General features: G+C 33.9%; 1 protein-coding gene across 1 annotated transcript in view; it reads left to right on the top strand.

Annotated features, from left to right (window-relative positions):
- The window catches only part of RPS6KA6 (ribosomal protein S6 kinase A6), a 225,582-nt gene extending 202,397 nt beyond the window's left edge, over positions 1-23,185 (top strand). The window contains exons 21-22 of the mRNA XM_007087880.3: positions 18,184-18,324; positions 23,060-23,185. Coding sequence (XP_007087942.2) covers positions 18,184-18,324; positions 23,060-23,185 — 267 coding nt within the window. The remainder of the gene's footprint in view (positions 1-18,183; positions 18,325-23,059) is intronic.
- The last annotated feature ends 1,771 nt before the right edge of the window (positions 23,186-24,956 follow it).

The raw sequence follows: 24,956 nt of genomic DNA, 5'->3' as shown, positions 1-24,956 counted from the left end.
TTACATAATCTATATTGGAGAACAGTTTTATACTTAAACAACATATTGAAATCCTTCTAAAAATTCTACTACCATAGATTTTATTTTATTTTATTTTATTTTACTTTATATATTTTCCCAAGCATATTTATTTATTTATTAAGTTTTTTTTAAGTTTTATTCCATCATAATTAACAGTACAGTGTTATATTAGTTTCAGATGTACGTTATAGTGATTCAGCAATTCTCTACATCATCACTCAGTGCTCATCATTAGTATAGTCTTTTTGTTTTGTTTTGTTTTGAACAGCAAGATGTTTATTTTCACAAAAAATACTATCAGATAGTTTAAAAGAGTAATAGGGTTGGTTATGATGTTTCTGCCATCAAGCCTGTTCATGGAATTTGATGTTGATGTGAGTATAGAGTGGTACAGTGCTTTTTATTTTGTTTTCTTTTGTTTTGTTTTGTTCCAATTTTGGGAAATTTTTTAATTTAATTTATTTTTTAAATTTACATCTAAGTTAGCATATAGTGTAACAATGACTTCAGAAGTAGATTCCTTAATGCCTCTTACCCATTTAGCCCATCCCCCTTCCCACTACACCTCCAGTAACCCTCTGTTTGTTCTTGATATATAAGAGTCTCTTATGTTTTTGTCTCCCTCCCTATTGTTATACTATTTTTGCTTCCCTCCCCTTATGTTCATCTGTTTTGTATCTTAAAGCCCTCATATGAGTGAAGGCATATATTTGTCTTTCTCTGACTAATTTCACTTAACATAATACCCTCCAGTTCCATCCATGTAGTTCCAAATGGCAAGATTTAATTCTTTTTGATTGAGGAGTGATACTCCATTGTATATATATATACCACGTTTCTTTATCCATTCATCCATCGATGGACATTTGGACTCTTTCCATACTTTCGCTATTGTTGATAGTGCTGCTATAAATATCGGGGTGCACATGCCTTTTCAAACAGCATACCTGTGTCCCTTGGATAAATACCTAGCAGTGCAATTGTTGGGTTGTAGTGTAGTTCTATTTTTAATTATTTGAGGAACGTCCATACTGTTTTCCAGAGTGGCTGCACCAGTTTGCATTCCCACCAGCAGTGCAAAAGAGATCCTCTTTCTCCACATCTTCACCAAAATCTCTTGTGGCCAGAATTGTTAATTTTAGTTATTCTGACAGGTATGAGGTGGTTACCTCATTGTGGTTTTGATTTGTATTTCCCTGATGGTGAGTGATTTGAGCATTTTTTCATGTGTCAGTTGGCCATCTGGATGTCTTCTTTGCAGAAGTGTCTATTCATGTCTTTTGCCCATTTCTTCATTGGATTATTTGTTTTTGGGGTATTGTTTGATAAGTTCTTTATAGATTTTGGATACTAACCTCTTATCTGATATGTCACTTGCAAATATCTTCTCCCATTACATGGGTTGCCTTTTAGTTTTGCTGAGTGTTTCCTTCACTGTACAGAAGGTTTTTATCTTCATGAGGTCCCAGTACTTCATTATTGTTTTTGTTTCCCTTGCCTCCGGAGACGTGTTGAGTAAGAAGTTGCTGCAGCCAAGATCAGAGAGGTTTTTTTTTTTTCCTGCTTTCTCCTCAAGGATTTTGATGGCTTCCTGTCTTACATTTAGGTCTTTCTTTCATCCATTTTGAGTTTATTTTTGTGTATGGTGTAAGAAAGTGGTGCAGGTGCATTTTTCTGCCTGCCGCTGTCCAGTTTTCCCAGCACCACTTGCTGAAGAGACTTTCTTTATTCCATTGGATATTCTTTCCTGCTTTGTCAAAGATTAGTTGGCCATGCATTTGTGAGTCCATTTCTGGGTTCTCTATTCTGTTCCATTGATCTGAGTGTCTGTTCTTGCACCAGTACCATACTGTCTTGATGATTACAGCTGTAATCATGATTAGTATACTCTTAATCACCTTCACCTGTTTCACCCATCCCCGCACTGACTTTGCCTCTGATATGTTGTACTTTAAATGAGTAACCTCAGTTAAAGCTATTTTTCAACATTTTTTTACTGGAAGCATACTTAATAATACATGGTTTTATATATCTATATCTATATCTATATCTGTATCTATATCTATCTATCTATCTATCTATATATATATCTTTAACATCACATCTAAGAAAAATAGAACACATATTTTCTTCAAGTACACACAGAAGAATCCTACGTAAATCACATAAAAATAGACATAACAAATATTACAAATTTAAAAAAAACAAAATCATACCAAGTATATACTCTTACCACAGTGGTACAAAACTAAACATCAGCAATCAAACAAAGCTGGAAAATATGCAATGTAATTATTAAATATTAACATCTAAATATTAAACAACACACTATTGCACAAACAATGGGCCAAATAAGAATTCAATTGGCACCTCAAAATATGTCTCATAACAAAAGAAAAAGAAAACACAATATTCCAAAACCTGTGGGATGCAGCAAAAGAAGATGTTAGAGTAAAATTTATCTTATAAATGCTTGTTTTAAGAAAAAAAAAGTTCAGGGCTCCTGGGTGGCTCAGTCGGTTAAGCGTCTGACTTCGGCTCAGGTCATGATCTCACGGTCCGTGAGTTCTAGTCCTGCATCGGGCTCTGTGCTGGCAGCTCAGAGCCTGGAGCCTGCTTCAGATTCTGTGTCTCCCTCTCTCTCTCACCCTCCTCCGTTCATGCTCTGTCTCTCTCTGTCTCAAAAATAAATAAACATTAAAACAAATTAAAAAAAAGAAAAAAGAAAAAAAAAGTTCAACTGTGCCCAAGACCAAACATCGTGCACTCCAGGCAAAGAGAACTTCTGTAGATGACTAGTTTGAAGGATAGAGCAGCTAAAACACAGCAGTAGAGTGCATCCACCACACACCAGAGACACTCCCTGAAGCACCAGGAACTGGACAGTATATCACCTCTGGAGGCAAGAGAAACAAAACAGAACCAAAAATCAACTATTGGGACCTCATCAAGATATAAAGCTTGTGCACTGCAAAGGAAACAATCAAACAAAACTAAAAGGCAACCGATGGAATGCGAAAAGATATTTGCAAATGACATATCGGACAAAGGGCTAGTATCCAAAATCTATAAAGAGTTCACCAAAATCCACACCCGAACAACAAATAACCCAGTGAAGAAATGGGCCGAAAACATGAATAGACACTTCTCTAAAGAAGACATCCAGATGGCCAACAGGCACATGGAAAGATGCTGAATGTTGCTCCTCATCAGGGAAAAACAAATCAAAGCCACATTCAGATATCACCTCATGCCAGAGTGGCTAAAATGAACAAATAAGGAGACTATGGATGCTGGAGAGGATTTGGAGAAACGGGAACCTTCTTGCACTGTTAGTGGGAATGCAAACTGCTGCAGCCACTCTGCAAAACAGTGTGGAGGTTGCTCCTTTTCTGCATGCTCGCTGACACTTGTTGTTTCTTGTGTTGTTAGTTTTAGTCATTCTGACAGGTTTGAAGTGGTAACTCATTATGGTTTTGATGTGTATTTCCCTGATGATGACCAAATTAGAGTTTAAACCAAAGACTGTAACAGAGATGAAGAAGGGCACGATATACTAATAAAAGGAACTATCCAACCAGAAAATCTGTTTTAAGTATCTATGCCCCTAACATGAAGCACTCAAACATATAAAACAATTAATAATAAACATAAAGGAACTCATTGATAATATACAATAAATGTAGCGGACTTTAACAGTACACATACATCAACAAACAGATCATGTAAGCAGAAAATCAGCAAGGAAACAATGGCTTTGAATGATACACTGGATGAGATGGACTTAACAGATACATTCAGAACATTCCACCCTAAAGCAGCAGAATACACCTTCTCAAGTGAACATAGAACATTCTCCAGAATACATCACATACTGTAAGGTCACAAATCAGGCCTCAGCAAATACAAAAAGATTGAGATCATAGCATGCATATTTTCTGACCACAATGCTATGAACCTTGAAGTCAACCATGAGAAAATATTCAGAAAGACCACAAACACATGAAGGTTAAAAAACATGCTACTGAACAATGAATGGGTCAACCAGGAAATTAAGAAATAAAAAATACATGGAAACAAATAAAAATGAAAACACAACAGTCTAAAACATTTCAGGTGCAGCAAAAGCCGTCATAAGAGGGAAGTATATAATAATACAGCTTATTTCAAAATGCAAGAAAAATATAAAATAAACAACCTTATACCTAAAGGATCTGAAAAAAGAAAAACAAACCAAGCCTTAAGCCAGCAGAAGAAGGGAAAGAATAAAAATTAGTGCAGAAATAAATGATATAGAAACTAAAAACCAAAACAATAGAATAGATCAATGAAGCTAGGAGCTGTGTTTTTTTGAAAAAGTTAATAAAATTGATAACCCCCTAGCCAGACTTATAAAAAAATCACAGATGAGAGAGGATAAATAATAATGGACACCACAGACATATAATTATAAGTAAAATATGAAAAATCATGCCAACAAATTGGACAACCTGGAAGACATGGATAAATACCTAGAAACATAAAATCTACCAAAACTGAAACGGAAAGAAATAGAAAACTTGAACAGACTTACAAACAGCAAAGAAATTTCATCAATAATAAAAAATCTCCCAACAAACAAAATCCAGGGTAAGGTGGCATCACAGGTAAATTCTACCAAACATTTAAGGAAGAGGTAATACCTATTCTTCTCAAACTTACCCAAAAATTAGTAACGGAAGGAATATTTCCAAATTCATTCTATGAGATCAGCATTATCCTGATACCAAAAACAGATAAACACTTCACTAAAAAAGAGAACTACAGGCTAAAATCTGTGATGAACATAGATACAGAAATTCTCAATAAAATACGAGCAAATTGAATCCCAACAGTACATTAAAAGAATCATTCCCCACAATCAAATGGGATTTATTCCTGGGTTGCAAGTGGGGTTCAATATTGGAAAATCAATGTGAGATACCACATTAATAAAAGAAAGGATAAAAACCATATGATCCTTTCAATAGATGCAGAAAATGCATTTGACAAAGTACATTTTGCAAAGCATAACATCCATTCATGATTAAAACCCTCAACAAATAGGGTTAGAGGGAACGTACCTCAACATGATTAAGACCATACATGAAAGACCCACAGCTAATATCATCCTCAATTGGGAAAAACTGAAATGTGTTCCTCTACAATTAGGAACAAGACAAGGATGTCCACCCTCACCACTGTTATTTAATATACTACTGGACATCCTAGCCACAGAAATCAGACAACAAGAAATACATGACATCCAAATCAGCAGGGAAGAAATCAAACATTCACTATTTACAGATGACATGATACTCTATATAGAAAACAAAAAGACTCCACCAAAAATTACTAGAACTGATACACAAATTCATTAAAGTCACAGGATACAATATCAATGTACAGAAAACTGTTGCATATCTATATATCAATAATGAAGCAGCAGAATTAGATTCAAGGAATCAGTGCCATTTACAATTGCACCAAAACCCATAATAGGAATAAACCTAACCAATAGGTGAAAGATCTGTACTGTGAAAACTATAAAACACTAATGAAAGAAAGAGGACACAAATAATTGAAAAAAACATTTAATTCTTAAGGATTAGAAGAATAAATATTATTAAAATGTCTATACTACCCAAAGCAATTTACACATTGAATACATTTCCTATCAAAATACCACCAGAATTTTTCACAGAGCTAGAAAACACAGCTCTAAAATTTGTATGGAGCCACAAAAGACCCCAAATAGCCAAAGCAGTCTTGAAAAAGTCATGCAAAGCTGGAGGAATCACAATTCCAAACATCAAGTTTTATTACAAAGTTGTAGTAATCAGGACAGTATAGTACTGGCATGAAAATAGACACATAGATCAATACAACAGAATAGAAAACCCAGAAATGAGCCCACAACTCTATGGTCAATTAATCTTCAACAAAGCAGGAAAGAATATCTAGTGTAAAAAAGGGCAGTCACTTCAACAAATTGTGTTGGGAAAACTGTACAGCAACATGCAGAATAATGTTACTGGGCCACTTTCTTACACCACACACAAAAATAAATTCAAAATGGATGAAAGTCCTAAATGTGAGACAGGAAACCATAAAAATCCTAGAGGAGAACTGAGGCAGTCACCTCTTTGACATCAGCCTTAGCAGCTTCTTACTAGATGTGTCTCCTGAGGCAAGGGAAATGAAAGCAAAAATAAACTTTGGGGACTTGATCAAAATAAAAACCTTCTGTACAGTGAAGGAAACAATCAACAAAACTAAAAGGCATCCTATGGAATGGAAGAAAATATTTTCAAATGACATATCTGATAAAGAGTATCCAAAATATATAAAGAACTTATACAACTCAACACCCCAAAAACTAATAATCCAAGTGAAAAATAGGCAGAAGACATGAATAGACATTTTTCCAAAGAAGACATACAAATGACCAACAAGACACATGAAAAGGTGCTCAACATCACTGAACATCAAGGAAATACGAATAAAAACTACAATAAGATATCATCTTACACCAGTCAGAATGGCTAAAATCAACAATACAAGATACAACAGGTTGGTGAAGACGTGGATAAAGGGGAACCCTCTTGTACTGTTGATGGGAATGCAAACTGGTGTAGCAATGGTGGAAAACAGTATGGAAGTGCCTCAAAAAGCTAAAAATAGAACCACGCTAGGATCCAGCAATTTCACTACTAAGTATTTACCCAAGTACAAAAAATATTTATTTGAAGGGATACATACACCCCAATATTTATAGCAACATTATCAACAATAGACAAATTACTGAAAGTTCCCAAATGTCCATGGACTGATGAATGGATAAAGAAGCCATGGTATGAATGTATGTATGTATGTATGTATGTATGCTTAAGAACCTATGAAACATTTACAAAATTACATTAGTCTTATATAAATATATATATGTATATATATTTACTATATATATATTTACTATATATATATATTTACTATATATATATACTATATATGTATATATATTTACTATATATATATATACATATATATATATAATTGCCATTTGAAATGACATGGATGGAGATAGAGTATTATGCTTAGCAAAATAAAGAGTCTACAAAAGAGAAATGCCATATGATTTCACTCATAAATGGAATTTATGAAACAAAACAAACAAACATGGGGTGGGGGGGGAGAGGCAAACCAAGAAATAGTTTCTTTACTATAAAGAACAAACTGATGGTTACCAGAGGAGAGGTGAGTGGGAGGATTGTGATAAATAGGTGATGGGAACTAAGGAGGGCACTTGGAATGAGCACTGGGTATTGTATGGACATGCTGAATCACTAAATTCTACACCTGAAACTAACATGCACCGTGTGTTAACTAACTGGAGTTTAAATAAAAACTTGGAGAAAAAAAATTTTAAGTCCAATAAACAACTTAACATTATACCACAAGGAACTAGAAAAAGAAGAAACTTTGCTAAAATTAGTAGCAGAAAGAAATAACAAAGAAAAATCAGAAGTAAAATAGAGACCAAAATCAAATAAAGTAAAATAGAGCCCAGAATTCACAATAACATAACATTGAAAGTAAAGACCAATTTTTCCAAAAAAAGAAAAGGAAAGGAAAGGAAAGGAAAGGAAAGGAAAGGAAAGGAAAGGAAAGGAAAGAAAATAAAAGGAAAAAAAAAAGAAAAGAAAAGAAAACTGACAAAACTTTAACCACACTAAGGAAAAAAGTGAGAAGATTCAAAAACCAAAATGAAAAATGGAAGAGAAAACAATACAACAGAGAACCACAGAAATACAAAGTGTGATAACAGATTATTGGTATCATAACTTTTGTAGCCTTGTGCCAAATTTTACTAGAAAAAGACTACAATGTCTAATCAAAGCTAAAAAGATACAGTAGCAAATTCAGTAATTAAAATTGTACTCTTAGTCTTACTGTAGGGATTATTATTTGTTACCTGTTATCAAGGCAGTAAGTGTTCCTTAAGTATTTATGGGGGCCCCTGCGTGGCTCAGTCGGTTAAGTATCCGACTTTGGCTCAGGTCATGATCTCACTGTCCATGACTTGAAGCCCTGCATCTGGCTCTGTGCTTGCAGCTCAGAGCCTGGAGCCTGCTTCAGATTCTGTGTCTCCCTCTCTCTCTGCCAGTCCCCCGCTCATACTCTGTCTCTCTCTCTCTCTCTGTCAAAAATAAATAAACATTAAAAAAAGTATTTATGGAACTCACTATTTATACTGAGGAAGTATAAATTGTAACATATATGACTGAATTAAAATGCTTATAGTATAATTAATAATAACTCCAATGGAATAAATGGTTTATCTCAGTCACATTATTAAAACCGAAATAGATATTTATGAATTATTAATCAATAGTTTCTAAACTTTAATGATTTGCCATCTGAGTACTGTAATAAGAATAGGAAAATTGCCATTCTCTTGTATTCATGTACATTCAAAGAATTTGGAGTTTTGCTGGCATTTACTTAAAATGTATATTAAAAAAATAAGAAACTTGAAGTCTAGGTTGGATTAAATTAATCATTTTTATTAGTAGTGGTTTTCTACCTGTTAGGCTATCTAACTAAATACTCATTGTGTAAGTGATCATTCTTACCATAGCTCAGTATCATTTTTTAAACTGGTCAACACTTATACATCCACTTAGAAAAAGTGGAAAATTATTCATATACAATTGTGAACTGTGGCTGAATTCATTTGCCTCTTAACTATCAAGAAAATTCAGTGGATTTTGCTCTTTCATTTGTCATCTTTTCTCCGCTTGTCATTCTGTCAAGGAGATCTTGCTACTCATTCATTTCTGAGGGAGGCTAAAAAGAAATAAGGTAAATTATGTCATATTAAAACTACTTCCATTTACTTAAAAGACAGTAGGAAAATATTGATACTTATGCTATAAAGCCATTTGATTGCATAAACAAATCAGCATTCTGTTCATACATTTCCTAGGAAAAAATACTTGTAATATTTTATCAGCATTTAGGATATGGCCATATTTACTATATTTTCATTTTCATTTCGGGGAAATCCACTTTGGTTATGCAAATCAGTCTGTTTATAAATTAAAAGTGACCATTTTGTATGCTTAAGAACCTGTGAAACATTTATAAAATTACATTAGTCCTATATAAGTTAGCTGATTTTTACCCCAGAGGTAATTATATCTTTTTTGCTTTAACTTGGCTGATCATATGTGACAGTTTTCCTGGGATAGTTTTGGTTTATGCCTTTCACTCTCAAGTGACCTGATTTGGATAAACAAATTATATGGCCAACCTAGCTTTAACTCTCCTTAATGTCAGTTAAATTTTGTTGATGAATATAAAATAAAACAGTATTGTATTGTTCCACTTCATTATTAAAAATGATTTTTTTCTGAAATAGGGATTTTGATGTTTTCCACAAATATTTATTTAATGCTATAAACATTGAGAAAGCAGCAACAGTTATATAAAGTTCAGGCATCAACATTGATTTTAATGAGGAAGAATGAGAGATAGTATAGTTATGAGCCAGGCTCTGGCGTACTGTCTGGATGCATCTCCTTACTTACTAGCTATGTTACACCTACTTTATGTTACCTTGGGAATTATGCTTAACCTCTTTCTGCCACAGTTTCTACCTCAGGGCTATTATGAAGGTTAATATGTGTGGCACATAGTAAGTAGTATGTGTAAGTATTAGCTGATATCATTAAGAATCTATATAGCACTCTGACAATCATATGTTTATCTTTGACCTTCCTATTAGCAACAAAGACCCCCATGAGTAAAATTTAAGGTGTATATTTCAGTATTGTAGAGGACCATTTCCTAAATTTTTTTTCATTCTTTCAACATCGCTACCTGTACTTTTCAGTAGTCTCTGAGAATCCACAGGAAAATGCAAAAGGTGAGATAGGTTTAATGAAGAGCAGAGAAGCGTTTTTTTTCTTATTAAATTTTAGAAAATTTAATATATATGTTGAATATATATATATATATATATATATTCAATATATATGTTGAAACATACTTTGGTAAGAACAGAGGGGCCTATTATTTTGGGGCTAAACCATTGATTGTTTTTAACAACTTTACTGAGGTATAACTGATCAAGAAAACACATGTATTTCAAGTATATAATTTAATGTTCAGTATTTCAAGTATATAATTGACACACCAATGAAATGATCACAAAAATCAAGATAATCAACATATCCATTACCCCAAGTTTCTTCACGTCCCTTTATAATATTTCCCTCCTGCTCCACATTCCCAACTCACTATCTCCACCCCTGATTCCCTGACAACCACTGATCTGCTGTCTGACACTACACATTATTTTCCACTTTCTAGAAATGTTTATAAATGGAATCATACAGTATATAAACCTTTTTAGGTCTCTTTCACTCATAATTATTTTAAGATTCATCAAACTTTTAGGAATGTATCAATAGTTTATTTCTTTATATCACAAATAATATCCCATTGTATTGATACACTAAACTTTGTTTATATACTCACCTGTTAATGAAAATTTGTGGTTTTGGCAGTTTAGAAATATTACCACTAAAGCTGCACTCAGTATGTGTGTGCACCTGCTTATATGAATGTATAGCTTTCATATTTTTGTATAAACACACAGGAGTGGAATGATTGGGTATATATTTAACTTTTTTTATATTTAACTTTTTAAGAATCCACCAAACTCTTTTGAAATGTCTATCCTTTTACATTCCCATTTAATATGATCATTCTTTTTAATGTTTTAGTATTCTTATTTTTATTAAAGTACTCAAATTTTTATTTTTTTTAGTATTCAATTTTCTTATTTATATATAACATAAGGTTTGCAATTTCAGTTATTTTTAAGGGTACATTTCCATGGCATTAATTACATTTATAGTGTTGTGCAACCATCACCACTATTTCCCAAACTTTTTCCTCACCCCAAATACAAACTCTACACCTATTAATGACTCCTATTCCTCCCTTCTCTGGTAAGCTCAAATTTACTTTCTGACTGTGCGAATTTGTATATTTTCAGTGCCTCATATAAATGGAATCATATTTGTCCTTTGTGTTGGGCCTTATTTCAGTTTCATCCATGTTGTAGCATGTATCAGAACTTCATTCCTTTTTATGAATGAATAATACTTCATTGTATGGACATGCTGCGTTTTATTTATCCATAAATATATTGATGTACAGTTGGGTTATTTCCACTTTTCAATTGTTATGAATAATTCTACAATGGACATTGCATACAAGTATCAGAGTACCAGTTTTCAGTTATTATGGGTATATTTAACTTTTTGAAGAAATACCAAAATGTTTTCCACAGCAGCTGCATCATACTGCATTCCTACCCATAACATCAAATGTTCCAATTTTTTCTACATTCTTGACCAAACTTGCTATATTCTGTATTTTTTCTTATAGCCATCCTACTAGGTGTGAAGTGGAGTGTCATGGTCGTTTTTATTAATATTTCTTTAATGACTAATGATGCTAAGCCCCTTTTTTATGTTGACTAGACAATTGTGTGTCTTCTTTGGAGAAATGTCAAGTCTTTTGCCCATTTTTCAATCAGATTGTTTGGTTGTTTTTGTTGTTGAGTTGTAGGAGTTCTTTATATATTCTTAATATTAATCCCTTATTAGGTGTAGGATTTGAAAATATTTTCTCCCATTCTGTGGGTTGTCTTTTCACTTTCCTGATAAGGTGTATTAAGAATGTATTTTAGAGGCGCCTGGGTGGCTCAGTTTGTTAAGTGTCTGACTTCAGTTCAGGTTATGATCTCACAGTTCATGGGTTCGGCCCTGTGTAGGGCCTTGTGCTGACAGCTCAGAGCCTGGAGCCTGCTTTAGATTCTGTATCTCCCTCCCTCTCTACCCGTCCACCTCTCGCTCTCCATCTCTCTCTCAAAAACAAATAAGCATTTAAAAAAATAATGTATTTTAGTATTTTATTATTATTTTTAATTTCAGGAATAGAATTTATTGATTCATCACTTACATATAACACCCAGTGCTCATCCCAACAAGTGCCCACCTTAATGCCCATCACCCATTTAGTGCACCCCCAACCCAATACCCCTCTAGCAACCCTCAGTTTGTTCTCTGTATTTAAGAATCTTGTGGTTTGCCTCCCTGTTTTTATCTTTTTTCTTCCCTTCCTGTATATTCATCTATTTTGTTTTTTTTTTAACTTTTTAAAATATTTATTTATTTTTGAGAGAGAGACTAAGTGTGAGCAGGGGAAGGGCTGAGAGAGAGAGAGACACAGAATCTGAAGCAAGCTCCAAGCTCTGAGCTGTCCACACAGAACCCAATGCAGGGCTCAAACCCACGAGAAATTAGATCATGACCTGAGCCAAAATCAGACGCTCAATTGACTGAACTACCCAGGAGCCCTGTTTTGTTTCTTAAATTCCACATATGAGTGAAATCATACGATACTTTCTTTCTCTGACTGACTTATATTGCTGAGCATAATACACTCTAGTTCCATCCACGTTGTTGCACATGGCAAGATTTCATTATTTTTGATGGCTGAGTATTATTCCATTGTATATGTGTGTATGTATGTATGTATGTATGTGTATGTGTGTTGTAAATATATATACTACATTTTTTTTATCCATTTGTCAGTCAATGGACATTTGGGCTCTTTCCATAATTTGGCTGTTGTTGATAGCGCTGATATAAACATTGGGGTGCATGTGCCCTTCAAATATTTTATATTCTTTGGATAAACACCTAGTAGTGCAATTGCTGGGTCATAAGGTAGTTCTATTTTTAATTTTTTGAGGAACTCCATACTGTTTTCCAGAGTGACTACACCAATTTGCATTGCCACCAGCAGTGCAAAAGTGTTCCTCTTTCTCTGCATTCTCGCCAACATCTGTTTTTTCCTGAGGTTTTAATTTTGTGTTTTCTATTCTGTTCCATGGATTTATGTGTCTGTTTTTGTTCCTATAGCATATAGTCCTGATCACTATAGCTTTGAAGTCCAGAATTATGATGCCTCCAGGTTTGCTTTTTTTGATTGTTTTGTTTTCAAGATTGCTTTGACTATTCAGGGTCTTTTGTGTTCCATAAAAATTTTAGGATTGTTTGTTCCAGTTCTATGAAAATGCTGGTCCTGTTTGGATAGGGATCACAGTCAATGTGTAGATTGCTTTGGGTAATACAGACATTTTAACAATATTTGTTCTTCCAATCCATGAGCATGGGACGTTTTCCCATTTCTATGTCTCATCTTCAATTTCTTTCCTAGGTGTTTTATAGTATTCAGAGTACAGATTTTTTACCTCTTTGATTAGGTTGATTCCTAGGTATCTTATGGGTTTTGGTGCAATTGTAAATGGGATTGATTCTTTTATTTCTCTTTCTGCTGCTTCATTATTGCTATATAGAAATGCAACAGATTTCTGTACATTGATTTTGTATCCATCACTTTTACTGAATTTGTGTATCACTTCTAGCAAGATTTTGTTGGAGTCTTTTCGGTTTTCCCAATATAGTATCATGTCATATGCACATAATGAAAGTTTTACTTTTTCCTTGACTATTTGAATGCCTTTTATTTTGTTTTCTGATTGCTGTGGCTAGAACTTCCAGTAGTATATTAAATGATACTGATGAGGGGTGCCTGGGTGGCTCAGTTGGTTAAGCGTCTGACTTAAGTTCAGGTCATGATCTCACATTCATGTGTTTAAGCCAGCATTGGGCTCTGTGCTGGCAGCTAGTTCAGAGCCTAGAGCCTGTCTTCTGGTTCTTTGTCTCCCTTTCTCTCTGTCCTCCCTCTACTAGTGCTCTCTCTCTCTCTCTCTCTCTCAAAAATAAATAAAAAACATAAAAAAAATTAAAAAGAAATAATAGTGGTGAGAGTGGATATCCCTGTTTTGCTCCTCACTGTAGAGAAACAATTTTCATTTTTCTCCCTATTGAGGATGATATTAGCTGTGGGTTTTTTATATATGGCCTTTATCATGTTGAGGTATGTTCCTTCTAACCCTACTTTGTTGAGGGTTTTAATCATGAAAGATATTGTACTTTGTCAAATGTTTTTTTTTCCGCATCTACTGAAATGATAATATCATTCTTATCCTTTCTTTTATTAATGTGGTGTATCACATTGATTGATTTGTGAATATTCAACCACCCTTACAACCCAGGGATAAATCCCACTCGATCATGGTGTATTTTCTTTTTAATGTGCTGCTGAATTTAGTTACCTACTATTTTGTTGAGAAATTTTCCATCTATATTCATCAATGATACTGTCCTGTTTCCTTTTTTTTCTTATAGTATCTTTATAGAGGTTTAATACTGGGGCAACACAGCCTTCATGAAATGAGTTTGAGAATATTCCTCTTCTTTAATTTTTGTAAGAGTTTTAGAAGGATAGGCATTAATTTTCTTCAAATATTTCATATATTCACTAGTGAAACTATCTGAGATTTTCTCTGTTACAAGATTTTTTATTAACTACTTCAGTCTCTTTACACATTATTATTGGTATTTTCAGGCTTTCTTTTTCTTCATTATTCAGTTTTGGTAAGATATGTGTATCTAGGAATTTATCTGTTTCCTTTAAATATTCCAGTTTGTTGGCATATAAATTTTCATAGTATTCTCATGATCCTTTTTATTTCTGTGGCATCATATGTAACGTCCCTTCTTTCCTTTTTTATTTAATTTATTTGAGTTTTCTTTTTTATTTTTATTGGTCTGGCTAACGGTTTGTCAATTTTATTTATAATTTCAAAAAGCCAGCTCTTAGTTCTTGATCTTTTCTACTGTTTTTCTGGTCCCTATTTCATGCATTTCTGCTTTGATCTTTATTATATCCTTCCTTCTGCTCTGGGGCTTTGTTTTTCTTTTCTTTTCTTCTTCTTTTTTTTCTAGTTCTTTGAGGTATAAGGTTGAGTTATTAAAGATCTTTCATTTTTCTTTTCTTTTTTTTTTTGAGATCTTTCTTTTTTCTTAGTGTAAGCATTCTTTTTTATAAACTTTCCTTTTAGACCTGCTTTTGCTGCATCTCATAAAGTTTTGGTGGTTTTTTAAAGTTTATTTATTTATTTTGAGAAAGACAGAGAGAGTGCAAGCAGGACAGAAGGAGAGAGAGAGAATCCCTAGCAGGCTCTGCATTGTCAGCACAGAGCCAAATGCAGGGCTCGAACTCATGAATGGTGAGATCATGACCTGAGCCAAAATCAAGAGTTGTATGCTTAACCAACTGAACCATCCAGGTGCCGCAATTGTGGTATGGTTTATTTCCATTTTTATTTGTTTATATTACCATTTGATTTTTTGTTTGATTCATTGGTTGTTCAGGAGTTACATTGTCTTGTTATTCGATTTTTTTCTGACAAGAAATCTTCTGTTATTCTTATCATTTTTTCACTATATGTAACATGTCTTTTTTTAATCTCTATTTGCTTTTAACATTCTCTCTGCCTTGGGTTTTGAGATTTGGTTTGATGTCCTTGATATATATATATATATATATATATATATATATATATATATATCTTGTATTTGTACTTCATTGAACTTGTTGGGTCTGTAGGTTTATGGTTTCTGCCAAATTTGATAATTTTGGAAATATTATTCCCTCACATATTTTTCCTTCCTTTTCTTTACTTCAGGGATACCGGTTGCAATTGTGTATTATACTGCTTGACGTTTTCTCACAGATGCTGTTTCTCACAAGATGCTCTGTTCTTTTGCTTGTTTTACACTCTGTGTTTCTTTTTGATGGCATCTATTGTTGTGTCTTCCCCAATATTTTTACCTTCCATATCAAATTTTCTTTTATTCCCATTCATTTTATTTTTTGTCTCAAATTTTAGTTTTTTATCTCTAGAAATTTTATTTGTGGCTTTTTGTATCTTCTCTGTCTCTAATTTTTAACATATGGAATGGAGTTATAATGACCATTTTAACGTCCTTATCTGCTAATTCTGACATACGTATCAATTCTGGGTCGTTTTTGATTGATTGGTTGGTTTCTTCTTATTATATGTTATTTTTAACATATAATGTTATGCCATTAACATATAATGTAATGCCTGACGATTTTTTATAAGAAGCCAGACAATGTGAATTTTGCCTTACTGTGTGCTGGAAACTTTTGTATTCTTATACATATTCTTGAACTTTATTCTGGGGCACAATTAAGTTAGGTGAAACAATCTGATGCTTTGGATTCTCCCTTTTAAGATTTTTTTAGGGACAACTGGGTGGCTCAGTTGGTTAAGTGACTGACTTCGACTCAGGTCATCATCTCATGGTTCATGAGTTTGAGCCCGCGGGGCTGTGCTGACAGCTCAGAGCCTGGAGCCTGCTTCAGATTCTGTGTCTCCCACTTTCTCTGCCGCTCCCCCACTCGTCCTCTGTCTCTCTCTTCTTCAAAAATAAATAAACATTAAAAAATAAATAAATAAGATTTTTAGGCAGGATCAGAACAATGTTTAGAGATACACAGTACTCAGGCTGGTTAACTCCAGGTACTTCATGAATTGTGAGATTTTCCAGCCTGGCTTGTGAAAACAGGCAGTATTTTTATGTACATCCTCCATGAGTTCTGATTTCCTTCTAAACCTTTAAAATAGTTCTTTTCACAGTTGTAGGTTTATCAGTAATCTGCTGATTATTTGAGGAGACCTCTACAGGTTTCTGTAGTCTTTTCTCTGCTCCTCTCACCACTCTAGTAGTCAATCATGCTAATCTATCTGCCTTGGTCCCCCCTGACTCTCAGTTTTGTCTCATCAACTCAGAGAATCTGCCAGGCTCTGTCTGAGTTTCCTTTACCTACACAAAAGTCTGAAAACTCTCAAGGTGGTAAGTTTGGGCAATCATAGGGCTTGTTTGATTTGTTCCCAGTCTGTTGGGAATTGCTTTCTTTTGTTGCCTAATATTTGATCTTTAGAAAACTGTTGTTTGTTGTATTTTGTTAATGAATTTATTAACTTATTAATTAATTTGTTTATTTTTGTGTTGGGAGGAGGTATTGTTTCAAACAGGTGGATGAATCCAACCTCTGATACTCTATTTTGGCCAGAGGTAGAAGTCCTTGGACTATGGAACTTTTATCATTTTTATGACTATCATTTAGGTCTGTTTTATTGAAGTAATTCACTGTTATTTTATTTTCTAAATTATTTTCCCATTCATTTTTTTCATATTTGTTCTTTTTCCAATAGATTTTGATTTGTTGTTTTACTCTCTTACATACTTTTATTATTCTTCAAATTCTGATGTAACTACTTAGAATCTTTAGTTTCACTACTTATGCTATGGATGACTGTTTCTATTTTATATGATGCTTGTTAAGGAGAGTTCACTTCTCCTTTTCCTAAAAGATGTTTGATAAAGATAGTTTGTATTTAAAATTGTGTTTTACTATCAGGTTATAATACATTTACAACTTGTTATTAACACAGAGGTAAACTATCAAGTTGTAGTACGTTTACAACTTTTTATAACAGAAATAAATAAGCATATTCACAATTATTCTGTGAGAAACTTAGGATATTCTGACCATTAAAGAGTGCTAGCCATCACCTGCTAGCCTTGAATTTATGTTTTGCTTTCTTTAGTAATTTACACATAAACCCCCAATTATTGGGAGTGTGTTAACAACATGGGGTTCTCCCTTCTATGTTGTACATTTCTACATTATATAAAATTATAGAAATTTCTATATAAAAGTATACCTTTATACTTTGGGGCCCAGCTTGCCAGCAAAGATCAATAGCTCTTTTCTCCTCTTGACCATTTCACACATTCTAGGATAACTCCTGCTACTTTATATTTTCTTCCTCTCCCACTAACCACATTCCAGTTCCACAGATTTGGTGTCCTCTGATTTAGAAATGATAAATGATGGTTTACCATATATCAAAAAATCTGTTTGAAGATTCTGACAGTTATCTGTGCAGAGTATAGGTTAGTTTTTCCTGTATATAGGTCAATGAAAACTGATCACAAAGCTACTGATGATTTATATTTTAAGAAAATATGAAATAATACATTTTACTAAAACTTTTACTGCTATACAGTTTCACATATGTGTGTATGTGTATATATATATTTTTTTTTCATTATAATTTAGGATTTACTCTCCCATATGCTACATATGGACCCACATCAGCGGTACACCACAGAACAAGTATTAAAACACTCATGGATAACCCACAGAGATCAGTTGCTGAATGTTCAGCCAAATAGATATGATGCATCACATGTCATTAAGGTAAAACAAACATTTTTTATGCATCTTCTAAATGTTTGATAAAGCTATTGCGTGCCGTTTACTGATAACACATATAATTACCTTAAATATCTTTATTTTTAAAAATGTATTTATAGGTTCTTTGTTTTTGTTTTAAATAACAACTGTGGATTCTTGTTAATCTTCTTTACCTATTGCTTTTCAGATGATAAATAAAAATTCCTTAACTGTATTTAACTTTCTCTTGAGACACTGGGGCTAACAGTATACTAAATGTAGGTTTTGTATGTAAAGAAAATATTGCTATTGGTTCCTAAATAACCATGGTTGCAAATTCCCATATTTATAGACATTTAATCTAGATGTAAAATTTGTGTTTTATGCATTCATCTGTTGATGGATACTTAGATTGTTTCTATGTCTTGGCTATTGTGAATAATGCTGCACTGAACATGGGAGAACAAAGATCTCTTTGGGGATAAATATTGTGGTGGACAAGTATCCAGTGGAATACTATTCAGCTTTAAAAATTAGATGCTGTCATTTGCAACAACACAGATGAACCTGGAAGACATGCTAAATGAAATAGGCCAGACACAGATATATATATATATATATATATATATATATATATATATATAATCTCTCTTATATGTGGAATCTAAACCAGTTAAATATATAAAAGCAGAGAGTAGAAATGTTGTTACCAGGGGCAGGGAAGAGGGTAAAATGGGGAGATGTTGGTCAAAATACAAAGTTGCAGTTATGTAGGATGAATAAGTCTAGATATCTAATGTACAGCATGATGACTATAGTTAATAATACTGTATTAAATATTGGAGGGGTGCCTGGGTGCTCAGTTGGTTAAGTGTTAGACTTCGGCTCAGGTCATGATCTCATGGTTTGTGAGTTCAAGCCCCACATCAGGCTCTGTGCTGACACCTCAGAGCCTGGAGCCTGCTTCAGATTCTGTCTCCCTCTCTCTCTCTCTGCCACTCTCCTGATCCCTCTCTCTCTCTCTCCCTCCCTCTCTCTCTCTCTCTTTCTCTCTCTCTTTTAAAAATACACAAATATTAAAAATTTTTAAAAAGGGGCACCTGGGTGGCTCAGTCGGTTAAGCGTCCGACTTCAGCTCAGGTCACGATCTCGCGGTCCGTGAGTTCGAGCCCCGCGTCGGGCTCTGGGCTGATGGCTCAGAGCCTGGAGGCTGCTTCAGATTCTGTGTCTCCCTCTCTCTCTGCCCCTCCCCTGTTCATGCTCTCTCTGTCTCAAAATAAATAAACGTTAAAAAAACTTAAATAATTTTTTTAAATATTGGAAATGAAATTTGCTAAGAGTAGATTTCACGTACTTTCATCAAAACAATATGATAACTGTGATATGTTCATTAGCTTGACTATAGTAATCATTGTACTATGTATATGCGCATCAAAATGTGTTCCATGTCTGAAATACATACAACTTCTATTAAAAACAAAATTCTTGTTCCTTCTATCCCGACTTTCTTGAGGGTTTTTGTTAAGAAAAGATGCTGAATTTTGTCAAATGCTTTTTCTGCATCTATTGACAGGATCATATGGTTCTTATCTTTTATTAATGTGATGTATCACATTGATTGATTTGTGAATGTTGAACCAGCCCTGCAGCCCAGGAATGAATCCCACTTGATGATGGTGAATAATTCTTTTTATATGCTGTTGAATTCGATTTACTAGAATCTTATTGAGACTTTTCCATCCTTATTGATGAGAGATATTGGCCTGTAGCATACTTAAACATGATAAAAACCATTTATGAAAACCCACAGCTAATATCATTCTCAATGGGGAAAAAGTGAGAGCTTTCTCCCTGAGATCAGGAACACGACAAGGATGTCCACTCTCACCGCTATTGTTTAAAATAGTGTTGGAAGGTCTAGCATCAGCAATCAGACAACAAAAGATATCAAAGGCATCCAAATTGGCAAAGATGAAGTCAAACTTTCACTTTTTGCAGATGACAGGATACTATACATGGAAAACCCGGTAGACTCCACCAAAAGTCTGCTAGAACTGATACATGAATTCAGCAAAGTTGCAGGATACAAAATCAATGTACAGAAATCAGTTGCATTCTTATACACTAATAATGAAGCAACAGAAAGACAAATAAACTGATCCCATTCACAATTGCACCAAGAACCATAAAATACCTAGAAATAAACCTAACCAAAGATGTAAAATATCTGTATGCTGAAAACTATAGAAAGCTTATGAAGGAAATTGAAGAAGATACAAAGAACTGGAAAAATATTCCGTGCTCATGGATTGGAAGAATAAATATTGTTAAAATGTCAATACTACCCAAAGCTATCTACACATTCAATGCAATCCCAATCAAAATTGCACCAGCATTCTTCTCGAAGCTAGAAGCAATCCTAAAATTTGCATGGAACCACAAAAGGCCCCGAATAGCCAAAGTAATTTTGAAGAAGAAGACCAAAGCAGGAGGCATCACAATCCCAGACTTTAGCCTCTACTACAAAGCTGTCATCATCAAGAAGCATGGTATTGGCACAAAGCAGACACATAGACCAATGGAATAGAATCGAAACCCCAGAACTAGACCCACAAACGTATGGCCAACAAATGTTTGACAAAACAGGAAAGAATATCCAATGGAAAAAAGACAGTCTCTTTAACAAATGTTGCTGGGAAAACTGGACAGAAACATGCAAAAGAATGAAACTAGACCACTTTCTTACACCATTCACAAAAACCAACTCAAAATGGATAAAGGACTTGAATGTGAGACAGGAAGCCATCAAAACCCTAGAGGAGAAAGCAGGAAAAAAAACCTCTCTGACCTCAGCTGCAGCAATTTCTTACTTAACACATCTCCAAAGGCAAGGGAATTAAAAGCAAAAATGAACTATTGGGACCTCATGAAGATGCAAAGCGTCTGCACAGGAAAGGAAACAATCAACAAAACTAAAAGGCAACCAACGGTATGGGAAAAGATATTTGCAAATGACATATCGGTCAAAGGGCTAGTATCCAAAATCCATAAAGAGCTCACCAAAATCCACACCCGAACAACAAATAATCCAGTGAAGAAATGGGCAGAAAACATGAATAGACAGTTCTCTAAAGAAGACATCCAGATGGCCAACAGGCATATGAAAAGATGCTCAACATCGCTCCTCATCAGGGAAAAACAAATCAAAACCACACTCAGATATCACCTCACGACAGTCAGAGTGGCTAAAATGAACAAATCAGGAGACTATAGATGCTGGAGAGGATGTGGAGAAATGGGAACCCTCTTGCACTGTTGGTGGGAATGCAAACTGGTGCAGCCACTCTGGAAAACAGTGTGGAGGTTCCTGAAAAAAGTAAAAAGAGACCTACCCTATGATCTAGCAATAGCACTGCTAGGAATTTGCCCAAGGGATACAGGAGTGCTGATGCATAGGGGCACTTGTACCCCAATGTTTATAGCAGCACTCTCAATGATAGCCAAAATATGGAAAGAGCCTAAAAGTCCATCAACTGATGAATGGGTAAAGAAATTGTGGTTTATATACACAATGGAATACTACGTGGCAATGAGAAAGAATGAAATATGGCCTTTTGTAGCAACGTGGATGGAACTGGAGAGTATTATGTTAAGTGAAATAAGTCAGAGAGAAAGACAGATGCCATATGTTTTCACTCTTATGTGTATCCTGAGAAACTTAACAGAAGTCTATGGGGGAGGGGAAGAAAAAAAAAAAGAGGTTAGAGTGGGAGAGAGCCAAAGCATAAGAGACTGTTAAAAACTGAGAACAAACTGAGGGTTGATGGGGGGTGGGAGGGAGGGGAGGGTGGGTGATGGGTATTGAGGAGGGCAGCTTTTGGGATGAGCACTGGGTGCTGTATGGAAACCAATTTGACAATAAATTTCATATTAAATTTTTTTTAAAAAGCAATAAACAATGTTGACTTAAAAAAACATAACAGAGTTATTATAGTTCTGTAATGTGTGTGTCTATTGTGGCTGGACATGAAATCTTAACAAAACCCAAGCTACATTAGTGATTTATTCTATTCAAGAACACTCCATTTTATAGTATGTTTAATGTATTTGCTTTTTTATGGTTAAGTGTTATCTATTTTATGTTTCTATGTCATATATGTGTCTGTTATTTTCACCTCTATATATGCTATTTTTTCCAAGTAGAATTAAAGTATATTGCTTTGTTAGTTGATAAAAAAAAATTCTTGGGGCGTCTGGGTGGCTCAGTCAGTTGAGCGTCAGACTTCAGCTCAGGTCATGATCTCACAGTACATGGGTTCAAGCCCCACCTCAGGCTCTGTGCTGACAACTCAGAGGCTAGAGCCTACTTCGGATTCTGTGTCTCCCTCTCTCTCTGCCCCTCCCCCACTCACACTCTGTCTCTCTCTGTCTCTCAAAAACACATTTTAAAATAGTTAAAAAATTTTTAAATAAAATTCTTAAAGTATTTAAAACAAATTACATGAGTGATGAAAGTCTGAAAAAATAGTATATTTTAGTGTTTTAAAAATTTGTAAGCAGCATAGTCATTGAAATAAAAAAAATATACAACTAAGCAGGTATAAATTCATGAAAAGAACAGTAATGCATAGATCAAATATACTCAATTATTTTCCTAAGAAATAAGGTTGTATTGTAGTTAAATCTCTCATGATATAATGTGGACATTTTTTACCTCCAGAGATTGTTATTCAGTTTGTCTTATTTCTCATTATTTTAGGGAGTAGTGGTCACCACATGTTCTGCCCTGACTCACAAGACCTTTCAACCAGTCCTTGAGCCTGTTGCTGCTTCAAACTTAGCTCAGCGACGGAGCATGAAAAAACGAACATCAACTGGCCTATAAGATTTCTAGTGTTCCTCAGCCAGACTGGATGAAGAGAAAATTAAATGTGTGGCTTTTTGCCTAATCTTATATCAAAGGCATTGTTTTCTGCTACATTACTTTAATATTCTGTTTAAGCCTCCTTTTTTAGGTAGATGAGATAAAAAAAAATACACAGGTCCACAGCATTCATACTCTATGTTGTTTTGTAGTGGTGTCCAAGTTTTTAAATATATAATTGGTGTCTACAAGGTCCTAACAACTTCTCTGCACACTAACTTGTAAAGTTCCTTTCAAATAAAGTTATTTTAATAGTTTTTCTAGTTTCATAAAATAATGATTTGGGGAATCAGTACCAACAATCAGGATGCAAATACAATAGTACAATGCCAGGCAATGCCAATATTTTTAACATCAGATCCTGAAGAATAGGCTTTTTTAAAAAGGAAAACAAACAAAGATGTATTGTAGAAACTTGTTTTTGCATACAACCAAAGGACTACATTCATTTGTGCTAATACATGAGCTCCTGATATAGTTGGTGCCAAAATTTTTACAGAATCAAATCACAGATTATGTATTCAGACAGACCTATATATTATCCATAAACGTCCTCATCTAGAAATAAAGGTTTCCAAAAGACCTCTGTAAATTTTACATCTAATGAAATTATGGTACAAATGAAGAAATTTTTTAGCCAAAGGCTTTATATTGGTCTTGTAATCTACTAAATATGTTATAATTAAGCCTTTGAAAATAAAGTACATGTGTTGATACCACCTTCATGATATGTAAACATACTTTCAATTTACTCAATTGGATTTAATCATATTTTTCCCTTTGGTGATGAACTACATTTTTGTCTTTGGACTTTCAAAATTTAATTACAGTGTAGTGTATTAATTTACCTTGAATCCTATGGTTATATAGTTTAAATTTTATTGTAATGGACTTGTGGGCTTAGCCCATATGATATAATACAATGCATTTCAGTAAACTTTAGACATTGCTACAAAGAGATAAACTAACATTTTGAAAAGAAAATAATATTAATGATCTACATAAAATTTGAGCACATTTTAAATCTTATTTATAAAAAAGGTCTGGCAAAATTGGTCTTATTTTTAAATTTATTATTTAGAACCATGGGGTAGTACATATTGTTATCTCTAAATGATGGAATTTTAAAGAATCTTTTCATTTTGTTGAAGAAAATACCATTACTACTACTACTACTACTGACAGAAAGAACTCATGAATGTAAACTGGAGGATATTACAGCTTTGTTTAGTGAATATAAGTGAACAACTTGTGTGTGCTAAGTGTACTGTTTTTTGTGTATTTTATCTTGCTTGATCCAGAGAGCAAGCTGATTACTAAGCACTGAAGTATAAAATTTAGTCTAGAAGACTTGTAACTTTGGTATTCAATAAAGGAAACTATACATATTCTCTTTATAATATAAGTGATATATAGTCCATGTAAAAAGATCTGTTTTTTTGGCATAATGTATAAAAGTATACATCTTTACTTTGAGGTGTCTTTTTGTAATAATTGAAAGATTTAAAAACATCTAATGCCACATGGAAAACATTATTTAGTAATAGATCTGTATCATATCTTGTGGGTTTTTCTTTCCCAATTTTGTCTTTTCTTTCCTCATTTTGCTTTCTTACTAGAATTACTTGCATGTAACCATTTGTGTTCATATATTCTGACTTACTTTCCTCTTGTCATTATCTTATTAGTGCTGTCATGCCTTCTTTTTATCAGAATTAATATGACAAACTTA

This window comes from Panthera tigris, chromosome X (genome assembly GCF_018350195.1).
Source record: "Panthera tigris isolate Pti1 chromosome X, P.tigris_Pti1_mat1.1, whole genome shotgun sequence".
Classification (NCBI taxonomy): domain Eukaryota; kingdom Metazoa; phylum Chordata; class Mammalia; order Carnivora; family Felidae; genus Panthera; species Panthera tigris.
Note: the sequence above shows the minus strand (reverse complement) of the source record. Positions and strands in the feature narration are given on the sequence as shown.